The sequence below is a fragment of the Athene noctua genome, chromosome 27 (assembly GCF_965140245.1).
Source record: "Athene noctua chromosome 27, bAthNoc1.hap1.1, whole genome shotgun sequence".
Lineage (NCBI taxonomy): Eukaryota > Metazoa > Chordata > Aves > Strigiformes > Strigidae > Athene > Athene noctua.
The window spans coordinates 2,965,786-2,987,721 of record NC_134063.1 but is presented as its reverse complement, the minus strand read 5'-3'; the positions used below and the strand labels follow the sequence as shown (position 1 = coordinate 2,987,721).

The 21,936-nt window shown below is 55.2% G+C and overlaps 1 protein-coding gene across 1 annotated transcript; it reads left to right on the top strand.

Annotated features, from left to right (window-relative positions):
* Nucleotides 1-8,570: 8,570 nt before the first annotated feature.
* MEX3D (mex-3 RNA binding family member D) lies at nucleotides 8,571-19,750 on the top strand. The gene is made up of 2 exons (XM_074927864.1): nucleotides 8,571-9,109; nucleotides 18,322-19,750. The coding sequence occupies exons 1-2, from the start codon at nucleotides 8,581-8,583 to the stop codon at nucleotides 19,584-19,586; spliced, it is 1,794 nt and encodes a 597-aa protein (XP_074783965.1). The 5' UTR covers nucleotides 8,571-8,580; the 3' UTR covers nucleotides 19,587-19,750.
* Nucleotides 19,751-21,936: the final 2,186 nt, after the last annotated feature.

Sequence of the window (21,936 nt, the reverse complement as noted above, 5' to 3'; positions counted from 1 at the left end):
ATCACAGCCTACTGCCATGGATGTGACTGATGGGCATATAGTGGTCTGCCATCACTGAATATATCCCCAAGATGGAGAAAGCAGTTGTTACTTCAGGTATATCTTGTTAAGCAGATGACTAGTAAAGAACATACTTAAGCAAAGTAATTGAGTGGAATTGGGGCAAAACTTAGTTGTTGCAATGAGAACATATTAACAGTGGTGTTGTCCATTGTTCTGTCTGAGATCAAGTTCACCTGCTTGGAGCGGATGCTTTTGGAACTGGTAATTCTTCCTGTCAGTGGTAACGGCACCTTCCTATTGCCCTCAAACATCATAAATGTGTGTAATGTGGAGCTGCAGTGTGAAACAGCCTTAGGTTTGTCCTGCACTCTGTTTGCACTGGTAAGCTATTTTGATTATTTTCTGTTAAAACAATAGTACCAAGCTCTGTGCACAAACAGTTGTATTGAAATAGTTTAATCCTCTTTGGAGATAATTGTATTTTATTGGTCCTTATGCAGCTTCACTAAGGGGCAGGATCTTGTCCAGCACAGCTAAGGTTTTGCATCGTTGTCAGTGTAATTTTGGACACATACTACCTGAGTTCACAAAAGCTACATTTCTTACGCTGTGTCATGCTCAGTCGGGCTTTTCTTGTTTTATCTGGAAACAGCAGCCTGCCTAATTCTACAGGGCACAGGTTGGAGGAGATGGGGGAAGAACTGGTTTCATTGATGCTGGTAGATAGGATGGAAACCCTCAAAATGCCATTTTACTCTGCAAAGATAACTTTGTTAAAAGAGACTCCTTGTTATTTAAAACTTCTGATTTTATCTTGTGCAAAGTGTGTTGGAGCTGTTTCATTAAGATGGCTTGCTTTTTTTTTTTCTTTCTGGTTTGTTTTACAAAACTGACAAAGGGAATGTAATTATCTCCCTGTTTGTATTACCAGTGTTATTTTTACTGAATTCTAGTTGGATGAAATTTTGTGCGATCAATAAAAATAATGAATTTGCATGGATATTGGTACAGTCTGAATTTGGCCTACAGAGCTTTTGTAGGTGGTTCTGCCCAGGAAAAGTTAGCTTGATTCACATCTGAAAATGAACTCGCTGAACTGGCTGTTGAGCAAGAAAAGGGGAGGAGTTTTCTTGCTTGTAAACTGAGCACATCAGGCAGGGAACAGTCATGAATGACATGGCTGGACTCTGGGAATGCAGGCACGTTAAACCTGCCGGATGGAGGCCCTGGTGTCATGGCCGCAAGTTGTTTTCTAGTGATAATATTATGTCAGAAAGATTTTTGAAGTTATAATCCATGGATAAGTGTACACTCTTGTTCTACTTCCCGTGTGAAAGGAGGCTAGCTGAAATAAACTTTCCAAATCAGAAATGTGTTTGTATCAGTAAAACACATTTTAGTTACAGTGGAAACAACTGAAGGCTCTGCGTACAAGGCAGACTGCTGAAGGAAAGCTTTTCATCAATGCTAGTCAGTCAGCTACTGGTTGAGATAATTTTGCATCTTTAAAATTCTGAGAGACTGTCCTACTGCTCTTTTCTATAAAGTAAGAAAATGTCGAATGCAAGTATGAGTGGAGGCTTAAAAAAAAAAAAAACAACTCATGTATTTTGCAGCTGTCTTGCTGAAAACTAATGTTGGACAAGCTGGCTGTGGTAATTTGAGGAATAGAGGGAAGTGGCAGCAAGCTGTCCTGCTAAAAGTTTTGTTGTGTCAAATTAGTGTTTGTGCCAGTCCTGTGAAAGGCATCCAGTTGCACAGCTCAAGGCTGCATCCACATATTTTTAAAAGACTTTAAATCCACTGACGCTGCTGTACCCTCTTAGAGAGCAGCAGGATCATTCTCTGTAGTATGTGGTGTGTAGCTGTATAGTAGCAGTCGACCTGGTTTAAGACTTTATCCTTCAGAACAGACAAGCTGTTCACCTTGAGGCTTTCTTTTTAGGCTTATTTCTGTTGTTGGATATTACTTACAATCTTCTGTCCTTGCATTTCCTGACCTAATACTTTTTCATCCCTATCTAACTTTGCCTTGCATTCTGCTTATCAACTTCTAATTGTTCCTTTAAGACCATTATGATGTATATTCCTGCTTTTCTTCCCTCCTGTTTGAGTGTTATGTCTGTGACAGCTGTAATGCTTCTGTATGTGGAAATGTATTTTAGCAACTTACTCCCTTGGTAGCTCCTCCACAGCGACCTGGCGGCTCCCTCCAGGCTCCCCAGCAGCACTTAGGGGTTTGGAGCAGCTGTTGCAAATGGCAAGAGGCCCTGAGACCTCAAATGCCAGGTCTTGCACTTAAAAAGAGCGTGGCCATGTCATCTGCACCCAGATTTCTCACTGCCTTCTGTCTGGGTCTGTTCCTGGGCTCTGATAGCTTTCCTACACACTCAGCTCTTCCTTCTGACTCTACACCTGGTTGCTTGAGTTGGTTTGATTTTTTTTTCCAGTCCTACTCTTTACTACTTTGCAGGAGGTAGGTAAAGCAGAACATCTGAAGGGCTAATGAGTCTTTCAGCACTTCTGAGTCATGTCCTTTTTGTCTTGCATTAAAGAGAGCCCATTCTATCTAGACTCGATTGTCCCAGTCCTCAAAAAGAAGGTAGGATGACATGTTTGGGGCGGGGGAGGGAAGTGGTGGGAGAATGTTGTTTAATGGAAAAAAAAAAAGTTTTTCAGGATTAACTCTCCAGTCAGACAATCTTATTTATTTGGTATTACATCCATACGAACAGTCTCCAAATGCCCATGCAAATCTTTGTATGGTACCACTTGTTCCCAATCAAATAAAATGCACATTCTTAGCTGCTGTCACTCTGAACAGAAATTTCTGTGTACGCTGGAACTACTTCATACCAGACTTCTCCTTTGTGGTTGGTAGAGGTTTCTAGTGTTGCATATTTTAGCTCCCTGCTTTAAGTATGTGTACAGATAGCTGTGAGAAGGGGGTGTACTAATTCTGCAGCACAGAAAAGAATGTCCTGTATGGGATGCAGTGAGCTAAAAACTTGGATTTGTTCTCAGATTAGCAGGGATCAACTCTGTTCCCTTGAACTAATTAGGGAAAACCATTTACCCTTCAGTTTGACCCCATGACTAGCTGGAGTATATGAGAGAACAGCACAGAACAGCATTTGCTAAATGATGTTTACAGTGATGGAGCCTTTATAAGAATGAGGAGAAAAAAAAAAAATTGAATTTCAGAATGACCCACCAAATCACACTTGAAATTGTTAGGGTTATTGGTTAGCAATCTAATTCAGGATTGATGGGTGCTGATTTAACACAACTGTGAGTAATAAGTAATACTTAAGGAGAATGGTAAATTAATTTATTAAATAAATCTCTTAACACTTAGTGGATTTTTTTCTTACCTTGCAGAGTCACAAATGGAAATAGTTTCAGACCATGCAGAATTGGAATAGTAGGGCAGTGAACAACTCTGAAGTTGTTTGTCTCTAGTGGCAAGATTCAGGAACTGTTTAGCTGTAGGAATCTGGTTTCATTTGCATATACAAATCATGGGTCTTCTGATCAGTAGACCCTCAAGTTTGAGCTTTTGGAAGGAGATGAATACTAAAAAGTTAGTACTTGGTTTTGCTTGTAATTTGAGTCCAGCTCTATGTCCTGGTTAAGCCTATCAAGTGTGTTTTGTAGGGTTTAGTGATATGAAGGGCTGTAGAACTTTTCATGCTTTTGTCTGATCTGCAGTTAATTTTTAATTTTCATCAAGTGGCTGCTCCACAACTTCTCAGAAGTCACTACCTGAAAGCTAGATTCTTCATTAATCTAATGCTAATGGCTTCCCCCAAAGTGCCTGGTTTTTCGTGTGCTGCTGTAGTAGGGAAATATGTTAAGATAACGTGGTTTTCGTGGTGATACTAAGGCAACAAAAAAAAAAAAAGGCTGCTTGGCCGTTTGGTGCCGGGAGGGTCACAGTTGTCTGTGTTTCGAGTTATATAATAGTTGGTCAGTTGTGGCATATGCCTCTAATACAGTTTTTGCATGTCATGTTGACATTGAGCCTCGTCACCTTGAGCCATCTCCATATGTTGTTCCCTCAGTCAGCTACTTTGCGAGATGATTGATCTCAGACTTAGGTCATTTTTCAAGTTACAGATCTTGTCAATCTGTCTGGCTCCACCTACATGCAGTGATTCAGCTCCTGATGTGCTGAAATATTCCTTTAAGCCTTCCCACACACAAGTAAGGACTTTTTTATAATTCTTCTCCAAGCTGCACCACCTCTTCTGCGCCGTGCTGTGAGCCTGTATTTTTTGCATGATGCTTGCATGTGCTTGAAGAACAGTACATAAAACGAGAGTTTGATCCCCTAAAGAGTGACAGGAGCAACTACAATAGTTCTTTGAAAGTAGTCTTCCCCCCCCCCCCCCCCCCCCCCCCCTAAACTTTAGATCCCATTTATAGCATTTGACTAATGTGCTGTGATTTAGGCAAATGGATAACTTGTGGGTTTTTTTGGTTGGGAGGGACGATGACTTTCCTCTTTGTGTTCAGTAATCACCTCTTTAGGGGTTGGTCTACAAAAGGATGTTATTTATAGCAGAATAAATATCCTAGCTGGGCTGTTGCAACTTCTGCCTTTGCACACTTGACCTGGAGTAAGTGGCTGTTGCAGAATTGTACTTGGGAAGTTAGACTTGTATGGCTGTGGTGGTACTAATTACTCTGCTGTAGTTATATTGCTCTGTTTACCCATGCAGAGAGCAGCTTAACGAGCTGTTACACCTCTGCTTTGTTTTAGTACAGTGCCCTTTAATTCCCTGTAGGTATACAGGGGAGTGTATTGGTCGTTTGAGGGGACATTTTTGTTCTGGGGGTGGTTGGAGACCGACTGATTAGAGGCAGCACAAAGAGGCAGCAGAAGCAATTGTGAATGAGCCCTGCCCTGATAGGAAATGGGGAAACCACCCGGAGGAGTGGGCTTGGAAGCAGCAAGCAACCACCTTCTGTCTTCTCTTGTGTTCAGGGAAGTTGGATCTTCAGTGTGGTTTTGTTTTGGTAAAGAAACAGAGTTGTGCTAAAGAACTTCTCTAATTTGTGTAATCTATTTTCTCTGTTAGTGGAGAACATAAGTCTCTTAAAGACCTGCTAATTACTCAGGTTAAAAAAGACAAAGGCACCTTGGTGTCCTGAGTGAAATTAAGAATCTAAGAAGAAAGCGGGAGCAAGGTCTGCTGAAAATGGAACAGATCATAGGCGTAACATCTACAAACCAGGTTTTCCAGAAGCACTTAAAATAACAACTGGCAGTTTCTCTAGGTGTTGTTGGACTTGACACAGTAATTTCCTCAAAGGACTGACAGTACAGAGCAGGCAGAGACGGCAGTGTTTGGAGACAGCGTTGCAGTTCCTGAGGTGAGTTTTAAAGCCACGTACAACGCTTCTCGTGGGGCACTAGAGGTGGTGACGTGGTGGCCTGCAGTGACAAGGAGTGTGTTAGTCTGGATTGGAGTTGCAGCAAGGACATAAGGGGCCGTTCGGGCAGATTCAGGTACAGGTGCAGTTGTCTGCGTTGGTGCAGGTTGCCCAGAGAAGTTAGCAGAGACACAGTGTGGGTCATTAATGAGTTTTCTGTATTTTCTGGAAATGGGAGAAGCTCAGAAGGGAGGGCTTGTACTGTTCTACCTCAAGTAATGGAAACCCCACTATTTTTAGTAGCTTCGTGGGGTGTTTCAACTTACAAGGTTGAATATTTTGGGAAGTGAGAGGGATAGATGCCTCCCGGCCAGCTCGTGTGGCTGAAATCTGCTGGTTTTGCCGCGTCTGTCCCTGGAGGAGAAGCTTCAGCCCACAGTAGGTGCGAGCTCTCTGTAACCCACCTGGAGCCTGCCAGCTCTTGGAACAGCTCGTGGCATGGGCAAGATGAGACTGAGGTGGGAGAATTCCCAGAGCTGTACTCGTGCTGATGCCTCTGCATAAGCACCGAGGAGTCTGGATGGATCTCTGTGAAAGTGAGCCGTGAATGCTTTGGGGGAAAATGGAAGTTGCTACAGTCTTCTCTGCAGCAGCCCTCCGGAAAGAAAGAGCTGGTGGGAGCTCACTGCCAAGACCTCTGAAAGTAAAACAGGAGGAGAGGAAGCCTGTTACTTGTTTTCATGGAACTTCTTAGCGGTTGGAAGATGGTAGATTTGGTTGGGAGGTAAGAGAAATGGAAAGTAGTAAGGAGACAGTTCCTGGTGACTGTTATTTCTCTGGAAAGATCCCACAGAAGTTTGAGGTGACCCATTCAGAGTATCGGGAGGTGAAAGTCCTCCACAGGAGAGTCGCCAGCTGAAGAGCAAAACTTTAGAATCACGAGGACAGACCAGCGTGGTTTGTGTGTGTGTTTGGGCCACTGACCAGCAGGACTTAATGTTTCCCAGGATCTGTGAAATGTGAACAGAGTGGGTGTTTTCAAGTGGGGGTTTCTAGACCAAACACTGATGGTTCTTGCAATTAAAAACAATCCCAAGCTGAATGGTTGAACTGGTCCCAAAGACGGCGTTTGAGAAAGACAATTATGTGAAAATGGAGAAAATGAAGCTTGAGAATAGGATCTGTGGAATTTGAGCATCTGGGCATTAGAGGTGGGTGAGCTGGTAATTGGTCTCAATGTTCTAGTCTAGGGGTTCTCAACCTTTCCTTCACCATGAACCCCCTTTGAATACCTTTGTGGCTGTGGACCACCAAGAATTCAAGATTTAGAGCACTAGTCTGCATCAAATACTTATTTCAATTTTCTCATGAAGGGTCTTCAGATTTGAAGAGAAGGGGAAATAATCTGTTAATGCACACACTCGTATTACAGTATCTTTATTGCAATGATTCCATATGAATTTAGAATAGTAGCATCAACATTCTTCTTGATCAAATGGCCCATTTTATGGTATTTTAACATGCTAATTCCGAATTTGATGCCAATTTTTACATTAAAATTTAATGAAAAGTTTTTACAGTTCTTCTCACCCCCCCCCGGTTTGTCTGTGTTCAGTCACTACGTATTTTTGTTTGTGGGTCCAGGGCTCCCACTTGGAGGAACAGACTTCAGCCCCATTGTGGCCCCAACAAGGGCTGTTGGGTTAAGAAAATGTCTTTTAAGAGAAAAACTGCCTAGTTAAAGTGAGTCCTACCAACCAGACTAGCACTGAATGTACCAGGGCATCGGGGCAGACTTGGGGGGGCTTGAGTATGAGAGGAGCCTTGAGGGGAGGGGGCTGTGGGAAAAGGGACATGGGGTAGGGGAGAACTTTGTATAGTTGGGCTGATGGTTGGACTCAATGATCCCGAGGGATTTTTCCAGCTGAATGATTCTGTGATTCTATTCTATGAAAAGGGGGTGCAGTGCTTGCTGCAGGCCAGACCAAATGTTTCCGCGCTGGATGATCCCCACCTCTGCTTTGAGCCTTCACAGACCCCCGTGATGACATCGTGGCCCCCGGGGGGGTGTGGAGCTCAGGTTGAGAACCGCTGCTCTGGGGAAGCAGCGAGCGGTGCCATCGCCACCGGTGTCCCGTAACGCTTCGTCTGCGGAGCAGTGGCCCGGGCAAAGGAATCGGTTGGAGGTAAATCGATTTGCAGTGAACCAGCCGCCTTTGTGGGGGTAGAAACCATCTCAGCAGGGACCTGCTGGGGTGGTGGGAGGCTTGGGAGGGTGGTCGAGATCCCTGGATGTCTCGGGACATCCGGGCTGCAAAGCTGTTGCAGCTCTGAAGCGGGACGAGGCGAGCGCTTGGCCGCTGGGTGTGATGAATGGCGACTGACCCTTGTGAGAGCCATAAGAACCCGGGGAAAAAAGGGAGGAAAGGACAAAGATTTTCTGTGTTTTCTTAACTTTTGTAATTTGGGAAGAAGGGAGTATCCTTGTGTACCCAGTGGCTGTGCTGGAGCTCCATCCCCCTGAGTGCTTCATAAACTCTCTGGATGTTGGGGGGGGGGAGGGGGTGTCGCCCCGGGGGAGCCGCCGCGTCCTCGGCAGCCGCTTTGCTGCTGGTTTTGCTCTCGGCCGGCCCCGGCTCGTCCGAGCTGCCGAAGTTGGTGGAGACGGGACGGCCTGGGCGGGGCCGGGGTGCTGTGACCCACCGGGTAACGGCGGGCGGTAGCCGCTCCCCCCCCCCCCCAACTTCCTCGCTTTTGACTCCGGTTTTACGACGTCTCTGCCAGCGAGCGCCGGCCTCGGGCTCTACGGTGGGAAACATGCGGTGCCGGGGCGCCGCCGTGCAACCGGGACGGAACCGGGACGGGCTCCCCCCGCCCAGCCCCGCGCGCGGGTCCCGGCGCCTCCAGCCCGACACCCCCCCCCCGCGCCGTTTAACTCCGGGAGGGGCGGGGCCGGCCGTGGCGCGAGGCGCGGGGCGGGGCCGAGGGGGGCTCCGCCCCCTCCCTGCGGCGGGGCGGGGCCGCCTCGCGGCGGGCGGCGCATGCGCGCGGGGCGGGGCGCGGCCCCATTGTCGGGGCGGGGCGGGGGCGGCGCGGCGCGGCGGGGGGCGCGCGCAGAGAGGCGGCGGCGTGCGGCGGGCACCGGGCACCGCCACCGCCCCGGCCCGCTCCGCTCCCGGCCAGCCCCGCTCCGCCGCCATGCCCGGCTCCATCTACCAGCCCGAGGGCGGACAGCCCGCCCGCGGCCCGCCGCGCTGCCTGGCGCTGCTCAGCCCGCCGCCGCCCGCCGGGCAGGAGCAGCCGCCGCCGCCGGAGCCCGAGCGGGAGCGGGAGGGGCCGCCGCCGCCGGCGGCGGCGCAGGACGAAGCCGCCGCCCTGAGGTTCGCCCTGGACCAGCTCTCGCTGCTGGGGCTGGAGGAGGCGGGCGAGCGCGGGCTGCGGGCGGCGGAGGCGGGCGGCGCGGGGCCGGAGGAGCCGGAGGCGGCGGCGGGAGGCGCGGGGCCGGGCGGCCTGCAGGCGCGGGAGCGCGGCGGCTGCTCCCCCCCGGCCGCCGGTGCCGCCTCCCCGCCGGCCGCCTTCGGCAACTTCGCCCCGCACCTGGCGCCGCCCGCCGCGCTGCTGGCCGAGCCGCTGGGCGCGCTGGGGAGCAGGAAGAAGAGCGTGAACATGACCGAGTGCGTGCCCGTGCCCAGCTCCGAGCACGTCGCCGAGATCGTGGGCCGGCAAGGTAACCCCCCGCCCCGCGCCGGGGGGGGAGGACGGGGCACCGGGACACGGCAGGGACACCCCGCACCCCCCCTTCTCCCCACCTCGGTCCGCCTCCGAGCGCCCCGCGTCTTCCCCGGGGCTGCGGCGCCGCCTCCCGCGGGATGCGCCGGCCACGGCTCGGCCCCGCTTTATTTGGGTCAGTTTTGGGGCTTTGTCTCCGTGCCCGGCAGCGCGGAGGCGGAAACTTAACGGCGACAAATCCCGCGGCCCTGAAACTCCTCCCGCGGACGCGCCTTCGCCGTGGGTTTCAGGAGCGAGCTGCTGCTCTTTGTGCCTTTCCCCAACGCGCCGTCTGTAAATATTAATTAAACTATATAGGGCAGCGAAACGGCACGGGGGGGATAAACGCCTCGTGCCCACGGAAACTTCCCGGGAGCCACGCGGGTCCGTGGGAGCTGCCAGGACACGAAGTGCAGGCGAAAGCTTGGATTTTATTGTAGTTGAGTGCCTCTCTCCTCCCCCTCCCCTCCAGCTCGGTGTCTCAGACTTGGTGTGTAAATGATACTCGATATCTCGAATGCTTCATTTATAAACGATAATTAATCCGCTCGTTTATTAGGTGGATGAAGCTCGGCAGCAGAGGGGCGCGAAGCCCCGCTCGCACTCAGCTGTCACAAAAGGACGCCCGGGCACGCCTCAGCCCCAGCCCTCTCCCTGGGTGGGTGTGCCTGGCACAGGCTTTGTCTCAAGGAAATCTGAAATAGCCTTTAACCAAAGTTTCAACCTTTAGGAAAAAAATAAAAAAATAAAAAAATCCTAGAGAGTGGGATTTAAGGAAAAAAAAAAAAAAAATTAAAAAGGAAGGGAGCTGCTGCCCGCAAGAATCCCGGTGGCGATGGGCACTTGGGTTCGCGGGGAGCCTGATCTCCGGGGCGTTTTCGCCACGCAGGGCTCTGGCACCCCGGCCTTGCCCTCGCTCCCGCGGCTCCCATCTCCCCCTGGCCGGGGGGCTGCGGGCCGAGGGGCCGGGGGGCATTTTTTTCCTGGGGGGAAGCGGGGAGCTGGGCAGCCTCATTGTTCTCTTTGTTAGCCAGAGCCATGCTGTGATGAGCGCGGTGACATCATGCTCTGCGCTTCCCATTGGCCTGCGCTGCCTCCCAGCCGGCCCCGCTTCCCGGCCTCCCAACTTTCCGCGCACCCCTCGCCGGTCCCACCGCCCTGGCCGCAGGGTCCCCCCGGGCTGGCGAGCCCGGCCGGGGCGCCCGACCCGCGCGGCAGAGCCCGCTACGTCGCCGGAGGAGAGGAGCGGGGTGCCGCGCCCTGCTCGGGAGGATCCTGCTTCTCCCTGGCCTGGATGGGCACCTGGATTTGGTGGCCTCGCTGGCCGGGCTCTGCAGAACCCCCAGGATCTGGCAACTCGAAAGCAAACGGGGTCTGGCCTCCACGGGGCACGGCGCTGGCTCGGCGAGTTCAGGGAGGTCGGAGGAACGGCCGGCTTGGGGCCGGCGAGCTGCCGGCTGGCCGGGGCTGCGTGCTTTGGCTGTGGTGAAGCCCCGGTACCGCGCCTCCGGCACCCCCGTGAGTTAAATACACCCGGGTACCTGCCCCAAACACCTCGGGCTGAGTTTGGGTGCTCGCTAAGCTCCACGGACTCGTGGGGCTCCTGGAAAAGAGCTGCAAAAGGAATTGTTTTACCAGCTTAAGGAGGGGTGCTGAGGGGGCACCGAGTCCTGCCGGTGGGCTCGGGGGGGACCTGGGGCTGGCGATGGGCTGGAGCTGCCTGCTGCTGCCTCGGCCTGCAGGCAGGAACAGCTCTCCCTGGGGGTTTTCCCCTGTGTGTTTTCTGCCCCTCTCCTGGTTTCAACTTTTCTGCAGCTCCCAGCCTGTTGAGAGGCTGTGCTCTGGCTCCGCTGTGTTGGGTTTTTGGCGTGAAGTGGGGCTCAGCATTTGGCACCCCCGGTTTTTGCCGGTGGGCGGTGTGGTTGGGCAGCATCCGAAGGGACAGGGCTGTCAGCAGAGTGTCTTTGTGCTCTGGCAGCTCTCCGGTGCCCCCAGCAGCTGTTTCAAATCCGGGATGTGCGAGGCCAGTGCAACCTAAGCAGGGTGATACTGAGGTCGTTCACAGCTGCCCACTTCTCTGGGTCTCACACCGAGCTCGAAGATGAGCAGAACCTGTCTCGCTCGCCTCATCCTCCTGCACCTGTGCTGGCTCCTGGGTCCTTCTGGTCCCCGGGTTCCCCCGTGCGAGTCTCCCGGGGTCTTTGTTAGCCCCGTGGCAGCAGGGCTCTGGCTGTGCAGCAGTGTGGGGCCGAGCCTTGGGGTGCTCCATCGGATCTGGCATCATTCCAGCAGCAAGATGTGCTGCTGGTGACGCTGCTGGGCTTGGTCAGGCTCCCTCAGCCCGTGTCCCTGTCGCTCATGTTTTTCCTGCACTGCCCAGCCCAGCTGTGACCTGGGAATCAGGTGCTTGGGGTGCCACCGCCCTTGAAAAGTAGGAAGGGATGAAGTCCTGGGTATCAGTGCCCTGGAAGGGTCTTGAGTTAGGGCAGGGCTGGGTTTCTCTCCCGTTACACCGTGTGCTGAGGAGCGGCTCTTGGGGCGCTTTGGGACTGGTCCTGCCGTCCCAGAGCCCGGCAGCCCCGCTGCCATCGGGGTGAGCAGGGACGTGGCTGGGAGGTCCCAGCAGCTGGAGCAGCGCTGTCAGACCAGTGCACGGCTGTCCTGCGTGGGCTGAGGGGAGACAGAGGCTGTCGGATGCGATTTCTCCTACTTCTCTTTTTTCTTTATCTCCTTTGGATCCACTAATTTAACCCTTGATAGAAGGGCGTAGCAGCAGCCCAGCAAGTAAATCTTTGTTGTGTAAAACAAATCTGTGTTTTCTTGACTGAGCTGGAGAAGAGGTGGTTGCCACGACCCCTCATCCAGATCGGCACTGGAGCAGCATCTGCCAGCCAGGATCTGCGGCTTTTCTCCTCCCTGCCCACATGGCTACCGAAAGGCAGCGTGGCCTGGCGGGATTACATGGCCATGCCTTTGCGTGCAAGCCTGTTCATGACTCCTGCCGTGGGAGGGACTGTCTCCAAAAAGTGCTGTGGCCATTGATTGCAGCGGTGTGGGCTGATCTTGCTAACCAGCAAAACGAGAGGTGGTGATAACGGAAATGGCTGGGGAAAAGGGAGATGGGGCGGGCTGGGTGTTAAGAGTTGCCCTGGCTCTTGCGTGTCGGCACCGTGCTGGTGTTGCTCCCTGGTGTCCTGGCTTTGGGGGCGCATTTCCAGCAGCTTCTGCCCCGACAAGGCCAAGAAGGTGACAGGCGGCCGGTGCAGCAGAAAACCCTGGGCTGCACTGCCCTCCTACGCCACGTGCCTCTCGTGGGACGGAGCCAGCCACAGCTCCTCTCCTGGGCTCTGCTTCCCCATCTGTGACACGCAGGGACCGTTCGCAGCTTTGCAAAGGATTTAGGAAAGTTGCTGTTTATAGAAGACGCTGGGATGCTCGAAGGGGAGATCCAGGGAAGGATGAAATACGGCAGCTTTCCTCCCTGCCAGAGCGTGGCCGGTGTTTTGGTGCTTGAAGGATGCACAGGGACACGACAGGCCCCCGTTTCTGGGCCAGCCCGAGCATCTGTAAACTTGCAGTGGGTTGCTGGGGCTGCGATGGATCCTCTCATATTTCTGAGCCCTGGACTGCTGCTCTCTGCTGTCCTCTGCCCATCATGCCACGTCCTTTGAGGCTGGCCTGGCTGCCTCCTCCCACCTCGCTGGGTCGTAGCAGAGCCAGAAACTCCTGAAGTCAGTCGCACAGATTGATCTGATCGCTGAAGTATCTGCCTGCGCATCTTGGCTCTGGCACCGGCTTCCTCCTCTCTGGCCCGAGGCGAGGAGCCCAGCCTCCCTGCCTCGCTTTTCCCAGTGTCTGGAGAAGAAACAAAGGTGTGATGTGCCTGCCTCCCGCAGTGTGGTTGCAAGGATGAATTAATTACTGTTTGCAGAGAGGTGGGAAGAAGCTCTCAGCAAGAGGGGAGCTGAGATGCGATGGAGGTGCAACGTGTTCTCCACGTCTGGCCCCAGTCCTGGCACATCCTGTGCCATTCGCCTGTAACGAGGGGAACTGGGAGCACCGTACTGCCGGGTCTGAGACCAGGAGATGCTGCAGAGCTGGGGAGGAGAGGAAGGGCAATGTCTGTCTGCAGCAGGTAGCAGGCTCCAGAGGGCTGGGTGCAAGGCATCAGCCGGCTCCCGGGCTGCGGAGGCTGTGGTGAACACAGTCCTCCTGGCTGGTGCCATCCAAAGCTCCTCCAGAAAAGCTCCCTTCCTGGGTTTTCATAGCTCGAAGCGGGGCACTGCAAACACAGAGCTCCTTGGGCAAATGGAGGTGGCCGAGGGGATCAGCTGGCTTTGTACCTATGTGGAGGAGGCCACCTTATGTCAAAGCAGGAGCTGGCCAGGCTGTGCTGGGGATCAGCGAGCGGATGAGCTGTGTTGGGTCTCTTATCTCTTGCCTGGGCACCAGCAGGAGCACAGAGGATGGAGAGGCACTTCCCAGCCTGCACTGTACTGGTTTTCATGGGCTCTTGTGATAGTCACACCCCTGATCCGACTGGGGCTCCTGACAGAGGGTGAAGTCCTCTTTGGTGGTGCCAAGAGAGGACATTTAGGGAGAGAAGCTGCCTTTCCTGAGGTGCCGCCTCCATCACTGCATCATTCTGGGGAGAATCCCCTGGGATTCTGTTTCTTGTCTGAAACGAGTGATTTCTCAGCCCAAGGGCCGGAGGGACAGGGACAGCCAGAGCACTGCGGCTCTGTGGGGCAGCTTTGGAGTGTGCTGGGAGCTGTGTGGGTGAACAGAGCAGCTTGGAGCTGGCGAGGGTGGAAGAGAAGGGTGTGGAATCTGGAGACAGGAGGGTTTGAGAGGAGCTGTGATTCGGTGGGTTGCGTGTGCTTGAGACCCCCAGAATGAGGGTGTTTGCTTGCAGCTGAGCGTGGCCACAGGTTGTCATGAAGAGTTTGGGCCCACGGGGACTCTGAGCTCTGCCAGAGAGCCGTAATGTGGCGACTGAACTACTCCAGAGCCCTGCTGAAACCTATTGGGGCTGCAGCACGCCTGGGGCTGCCACCCCCCCGTCCCCCCACTGCTTTTGGGGGTGTTTTCTTTTGAATCTGAAAACTGCTTTTAAAGGCACCTTGTTTATAGACTTGTGGCAAAGTCTGGCACCTTGTTTTCCTCCTCTCTTGTCTTGAACACTGCGTGTTTGGTGAGATAAAACACGGGAATGCCAGTGGCTGCTGCTTGCTTGAGGTGAGGGGCTCGATCCGGTGGTGCCGGGGTGAGGCCGTGCCTGTGGTGGGGTTCACGGCAATGCCGGGAGGCCCGTGGTCCTCTCCACAGCCCTGTCCCAACAGGGTTGTGCTGCACCAACTGCAGAGGGATGCTGCCGTCCGGGATGGCGTTTCCACAGTGTGCTTGGGTGGGGGCTTGTGGAAACTCATCTTAAATATCTTCCACCGGTGTGGATCGTTCCCCCTGTTGTAGGCTGCTGGTTAAACCACCTCTGTCATGTGGTGCGAGTACCTCTGGCTCCTGGGGGGCTTGGCTGTCAGCATCTCCCTGAGCGTGGGCAGGAGCAGCCTTGGCTCAGCCCCATCTTGGGTGCAGATGTGATGGAGGACAGGGGTTGGTCGTACTGCTGCGAGGTTGTGTCTCTTCCCCAGTTCCCGGTGTTGCAGACCTGTAGCTTGGGGTGCCGTGTGGGATTAAACCCTTCACTGAATTCCAGCCCTGGGATGGTGCCCACCCTTCCCGGTCAGGGCTTTTAGGACCTGTTGCTTGGGAGTCCCAGTGGCCTTAGGTAGAGTTTGGGACTGGGGGCAGTGGCAGGACAGGTTGGTCCCTGGGTGAGGCCGTGGTGCTGTCCTGGCTCTGCTCCCACCACGTCCCCGATGTGCCCATCTGGGAGCACTCACTGGTGTGTCGCAGTGGTGGAGGCTCCTCACACGGTTCCTGCTGCAGATGCCAGCACGTGGCCTTGGGCAAGCGGCTTCCCCAGCCGATGCCTTTATTTCTGCAGTGTTTCCCTGCAGGCGGGCAGGGAGGTGAGCCAGCACCCTCCCTGACCCAGACCTGCCACCATCCTCTTTTACACCAGGATTAGAAAAACCAGCTCCGACCGGTGCTGCACTTTGCTGTGCCACAGGTGGCCCCGGCACAGCGCGGGCGTGGTGGCCCCAGCAGTGTCCAGCAGCCACGGACTGTGCGTTTTTCCTGCCCTGCTTGTTTGAGGAGGGCGGAGCTGGCCAGGTCAGACACCTCTTTGATTTTTAACCCAGGTTGCTGGCTTTGCCCCTAGGAAGGGCTCGCAAGGAGCAGCCGGATAAACTTTTCCTCCATTTCATGCTGCTGTAGCATCAGTTTGGTCCCACCAGTGCAGGCGGCAGAGCAGGGCAAGGAAGAGCCTCGCAGTGCTGTGCCCCCTGCGGGACATGGCTCCTGAGCAGCTCCTGTTCGCAGCTCCTGGCAGCTGCTGATACCTTTGGATCTTGAAATTGCCACTTCTTGCTGCAAAGGTGAATTTGGGACCTTGGGTGTGAGGCTGGTGTCAGCAGGAGGCCCTTACAGAGTCCTGTGGTGGCTCCCAGCCCAGCTGCCCTTGCCCACTGCCACTGTGCCCATCCCAGTTTGCCAAGCCACAGAGCAGGGGAAGAGTTATAGCAGGTACCAGAATAAATCAGAGAGAGAGAAAGACATGGGCGTTGTAGGCACCTTGCTCTGGACACACTTGCAGAAGCTAATACATGCTTAAGAAACTTCACCGTTGATGGTTGCTGGTTCTGCCCTGCCCCAGTGACTGGGCCGTTGCTTTCCCCACCATATGCCCCCAGCCATAAATACACCTTCCAGTTGTTGTCCTAAATTAGGAAAAGCCTGGACAAACTCTTCTCCACCCACATTCCTCCTCCACATGTCCCCCGCAGCCGCTCAGTGGCCTCCCTGGCTCTGGGTAGTGGGGCAGCTTTGTGCCGTCCCCAGCCCTGCCTCTGCCTGACCGAGCCTGGCCGCTTGCACCAAGGGTTGAGCTGGGGCTTGTGCCACTGCCCCAAGCTGGGAGTGAAGCCCTGGGGCAATGCAGGGTGGGAGGAACATTTGTTTGGTTGCAAGAAGGGCTTGGATGTGGCCTTCAAGTGCTTTTGATCTGGCTTGTACGAAATCTAGGGGGTTTCCCTGCTTAGGAGGGCGATCTCAGCAGGTCTCCTGCCTCCCCAGCTCGGTCTGGCTGCTCATCTATCTGCTCCCCCCCTCAACATTCCCCTCCAACCTGCCTGTCGCCGTGCTGGGACCTTTGCAGGCAGCAGGTAGGGCATGTGTAGAGCTGCCAGCACCCAAGGCAGCCTGGAGCTGGGCAGGGCTGTGCTGGCTTGTGCAAGCTGCTTTAGAGGTTTTTTTCTGAGAGGTTTTTCTTCTGTCCTGAGAACCAGTATCATCACTTGTCAGCTCCCCGAATGTGGCTATCGGAGGGGTTAGTGCTGCCAAAAAGCCAGGTTGTGACACCCAGGACAGCTGCTGCTCACTCCTTTGGACAGTTTTTTACTACTTGTGATGCTTAATGCCCTGGTGAAGGCACCACGTTCAGGTCTCCAGGAAAATAGTGTGGCCCCCGTTAGGGCTCTGCTCTCCAGCTGTTAGCGAGCGCGGGCTGATGCGGCTGCTTGGGACAGACCTGCCTGAGCGTCCTGTGCCACACCACCCCTGGCTGAGGCCCTTCCACCTCCCAGGGCTCTCCCTTCTGCAGCCTTGCGGCTGGAAGAGCTGCCCTGCCCTTCCTCAGGGAGCATCTGGGAAGAGGAGGAGGAGGAGTGCCCCGAGCGAGCCCTTTGTGGAGGAGCCAGCCGGGCGCTTGCGGGTGCCTTGGCTCTGCCAGCGAGCAGCCGCGCTCTCCCTGCCGGTGTGCGGCGCTTTATCTATGTGCGTCTGCAGCAGCAGCGTTCGGAGTGGACAGGGATGGTCTCGGGGCTCTGATGGCTCAGAATCCATCCCTGTGGGCTCCCAGCTTTGCTCCGGGTGTGCTGCAAAGCTCAGGAGGCGCGTGGGAGGTGGGAGACGGGGTCACTGGCCCTGGTGTGCCGGGAGCGGAGGGCGGCCGGCCGGGCTGAGGTCCCGGTGCGCTGCGCCTGGCTCATGTGAATTTAATTAAGTGCGTGCACTGGAGCGCGGGCAGAGCGGATGCAATTAGCAGGGCAGGGGTTGCAGGGAGCGGTGCTGCGCTTGCGGCCGGAGGCAGCCCCTCGGCGAGAGCAGCAGTGACCCGTCCTGAAGGAGAGCAGGAGCCTTTCGCCGGAGCCTTTCACCGGACAGGCACTGCGGGGACTCGCAGCCAGAGCCCAGCTCGCCCACGGCAGGAAAGGGGCAGGGACTTGCCCGGGGTTGTGCGAGGCAAAGGCAGAGCTGGCAGCAAAGCCCCGGTCTCCTGCGTCCCAGCCTGGGCTCTGCCTGCTGAATCATGTTCCTGGTGCGGGGGAAGCAGGTCTTTCCAGAATGGGGAGAGCTGGTGCCCTGCGAGCACCCCTGCCCCAGCCAGCGAGGGTGCAGCCTCTGCCCTGGGGTTTTCTCCCTCAGGGCAGGGCAAGGAGGGTGGGGGTTGCCTGTGCCGCCCGGCCGCGGGGACCCCCAGCGCCCCTGCCCCTCGCTGCTGCTGTTGGGGTGCAGCCGGGGCTGTTTCTCCGGTTTAGCTGCTGGCTGAGAGGTGTCGACAAACCTGCAGGATCCAAACAAGCCTTTTCCTTCCCTTCCATCTTCAGTGTCTTTTTTTTTTTTACCTCGTATCTCCTTAAACCCCTTTTGAGTAAACTTGGCCTCCCATTCCCTCAGTGGCCCAGAAAGTGCCCCCATGGCTGCCTGCCCTGTCCCCGCTCTGCCCACATGTTGTCCCAGCCCTCGGGAGCTGGGCTGCAGGCTGAGGGGTTCCCGTGTGGCACAGAGGAGGTGGTGGCAGAGGGTCAGGTTGGTGCCAGGAGCCTGGTGTGTCTTGGACGAGCCAGTGCAGCCCCCCAGCACCAAACTGTGAGCTCCTGGCTGCCTTTGAGGCGGGAGGGACCCATCTCTAAGGGTGTCTGTGCTGTAGGTGCAGACCCAAAGGGACCTGCTGGTCCTGCATCTTCCCACCCTGGGTGGGCAGGGGGTCCCCGTGAGGTCTCAGCTTTGACGTGTCATTTTTTCCCCCTTCTCCTTGCTCTGCAGGCTGCAAAATCAAAGCCCTACGTGCCAAGACCAACACGTATATCAAGACACCAGTCAGGGGCGAGGAGCCCGTTTTCATCGTGACCGGGAGGAAGGAGGACGTGGAGATGGCGAAAAGGGAGATCCTCTCGGCTGCCGAGCACTTCTCCATGATCCGGGCGACGCGCAACAAAGTGAACGGGCTGACGGGAGCCATGCAGGGGCCCCCCAACCTGCCGGGGCAGACCACCATCCAGGTGAGGGTCCCGTACCGTGTGGTGGGGCTGGTGGTGGGCCCCAAGGGAGCCACCATCAAGCGGATCCAGCAGCAGACGCACACCTACATCGTGACGCCCAGCCGGGACAAGGAGCCCGTCTTCGAGGTGACGGGCATGCCCGAGAACGTGGACCGGGCCCGGGAGGAGATCGAGGCCCACATCACCATGCGGACAGGCTCCTTCATCGACGTCAATGCCGACAACGACTTCCACTCCAACGGCACCGACGTCTGCCTCGACCTGCAGGGCAGCACGGCCAGCCTGTGGGCCAAGGCCCCGCACCCTGCCCGCCGCCCCTCGGCCGCCCTCCGCAACGACAGCCTCAGCTCCCTGGGCAGCACCTCCACCGAGTCCTACTACAGCGGGCGGGTGGCGGACGCCAGCCCCACCAGCCCCTACAGCACCAGCAGCGGCTTCACCTTCAGCGAGCCCCCGGCCCCGCTGGGCTCGGAGGAGTGCGACTTCGGCTTCGACTTCTTGGCCCTCGACCTCACGACGCCCACCACCATCTGGTCGCCCTTCGAGCGCTCGGGCAACCCCTTGCAAGCCTTCAGCAGCTGCTCCTCCATCAACGGCTCGCAGAGACGCAACAGCGGCACGGCCACGCCGCGCCACTCGCCCACCCTCCCCGAGAGCGGCGGCGTGGCCCTGGACCACCCCTTAGCGCGCCGCATCCAGAGCGACCCCGTCAGCACCTTGTCCTGGCTGCCCACCCAAGGCTCGCTGTCCTCCTTCTCCAACAGCACCGGCTACTCCTCCTCCTCCTCCCTGCCCGGCAGCATCTCGGCCGCCTCGGGCTCGCCCACCGACTCCAGCAGCTCCGACGGGCACCGCAAGAGCTCCCGCGAGTGCATGGTGTGTTTTGAGAGCGAGGTGATCGCCGCCTTGGTGCCCTGCGGCCACAACCTCTTCTGCATGGAGTGTGCCATGCGCATCTGTGGCAAAGCCGAGCCCGAGTGTCCCGCTTGCCACACGCCCGCCACGCAAGCCATCCACATCTTCTCCTAGCCGGGTCCGGCTCGCCAGGGCAGCCAGCCCTCCCCTCCACCCCAACACAGCTTTTTAAGGACTTAAACTGTTTAAATCAACATTTTTATTTAATAACGGATCCGATGGGTGCACGGGGTGGGGGGGGGAAGGAGAGGCTGCTGCTTGCTGGCTGGAGAGGTAGAGAGGGCAGGATGGTGGGGCGGGAGGGTGGCCAAAATACAGGGGGTCGGGAGGGGTGGGGAAGAAGGGGCCGAAGACAACGAGGAAGAGGGGTGTGAAACTGCAGAGAGGGGGAAACTCCGATGTTTACAGAATAGCTTTAACTCTTCACCCGGCTGTGGCAGCTGGGAGGAGGAAGCCCAGCTGTTCTTCAACAGTCCTTCCCAAATAACAGTATTCAGTTTGCAAAGTTAAATAAACAGAAAGAAAAGGTCCGGTTGCACTTTTTATTTTAGGACACGCAAGGGTTGTCTTTTATTTTTTTAAATCATTCTATTATTATTATAATTTTTGTTGTTGTTGTTTTTTGTATGTAGTTATTTTTTTGGATGATTCTTGATGGTTCTATAAATATATTAATTTTTTTTTTTGTAACACAGGTCTATCTTCTGTTTTGCCAATGTGAAAACTGCCCAAAAACGTGTGACAAGAGGTTGGAGGTCGTGGTTGGAGGGGCTGGTCTGGGTGGGAGAGCTCGCGGGACAGAGGGGGCACTGTTACAACGCCATGTCGCAAAACCCAGACAGATTTCTATCTCCTTTTTATTTTGTGGGTTGTTTTTTTTTTTAGTTTTATTTTTTTATTTTTTACCTCTTTATGTATATGTAGGGAATTTATAGGAAAATATGTACTTTATTGAATAAATTTTAAAAACTAAAATATATTTTATTTTAAAAAGAAAATAACGGACCTTTAACCTTACATGGCTAAAGTACTGATTATATATTTGCTGAGCTGACTTGACGGTTATGAAAATTGTATCAAGAGTTTTATTTTTTGACTTCAAAGCCTTCTTAATAAAGACTTTTTACTATATATGAATTCATGTGCTACTTACGGTGTCTCACTGCCTGCAGCCTCTGGGCAGCGGTTCCAGCGTCCTCGGGACCGGCCACCCCGCTCTGGTTTTGGGTCGTTCCTCTGCGGGTCTGTACATCAGCTGGTGGTTTGTGGGTGGCCGAGCCGTGACTCCCTGGGGCAGCTGGGGTGCGATGTGGGATGGGGTGATGGGGAAGACGCACCCCTCGAGCGCCCCGGGGCCTCGGTGCTTCCCTGGGTGCCGTCAGCTGGCATCAGGCCACCGTGGCGCAGTTTCTCACCGCGTCTCGTCGTGCCGGAGCTGCTGCACACTCCGCTGCCACGACTCTCCCCAGCTGAGCTGGGACTTTTGAGGTGGCTGTTGGAAAGTGTCATCGACCCCTTTGGGGAACGGTAACTCCTGCCTGGGCGCCTGTTTTCTCCCGGGCTGAAAGCTCAGCTCTTAACAGAGCTCCAGTCTGTGTCCATGGGCTGCAGATGGCGTGAACCCGCCTGCGCGATTTGTTAATGAACCACGTACCCCAGAAAACCTTTGGGCAATTAGGGAATCCTTACTGTTTTAATCAGAAAATGTGTGTTCCCTGTTGCAAAATGTGCTCACCTTTTGGGGGCGAGGGTGGGGTGGTGAGGAAGGGTGACATTTCCATGGCCCTGCTTGCCATGTTGCACTGAAGGGTGTGGGTTTACCAAAGCTGCCACCTCTGGGGTGGCTTTAGCCTCCCTGGAGCGGCACCGGCTCTGGGGCCAAGGCTTGGCAAAGCCAGCTGGGGTGCTTGAGGCAGGAGCAGGAACTGATGGGGACATTGGCCTCCTCCTGTGGGTCTCATCTCCTTGTCCCCACGGCTGGTCCTGCTCCTGGCAAGGTGGTGCTGCTTGCCATCCCCCACCTCTGGCCCTGCTTGGGCATCCCCTTATCTCTCTGTCCCCAGCTGCACCCACCAGCAGCCACCTCCACGTGGTAGACAGTCACCCAGGCTTTGTCCCAGCTCTGCAGGGCTGGATGGGCCACCACAGGACTGGGGGACAGCAGGGACACATGGGCAGTGAGGACCCAGACAGTGGCACCCGCAGACAGCAGCACCCATGGGCCACGGCACCCACAGACAGCTCTCAGTACACTGCTGGTGCTGTGGCCACAGGTTTTCATCGTTACCGGAGTTTCTCTAACGAGGGGGGAGCAGGGGCCTGTGCCACGGGGCTGTGGTGGAATGTGGGTGCTTGGAGTGCCCTGGATGGGGGACCTGGGGTGCAGGTGATCAAGGCCCAGAGTGGGTCCAGGGTGCCCTGGATGAGGGCAGTTTTGGGGTGCCCTAGATAGGAGGGGTCTTTG

Coding starts and splice junctions, on each gene's coding strand:
- MEX3D (XM_074927864.1), top strand. CDS start 8,581: ATGCCCGGCTCCATCTACCAGCCCGAGGGCGGACAGCCCGCCCGCGGC. Junction 9,110..18,321: donor CGAGATCGTGGGCCGGCAAG/GTAACCCCCCGC, acceptor CTTGCTCTGCAG/GCTGCAAAATCAAAGCCCTA.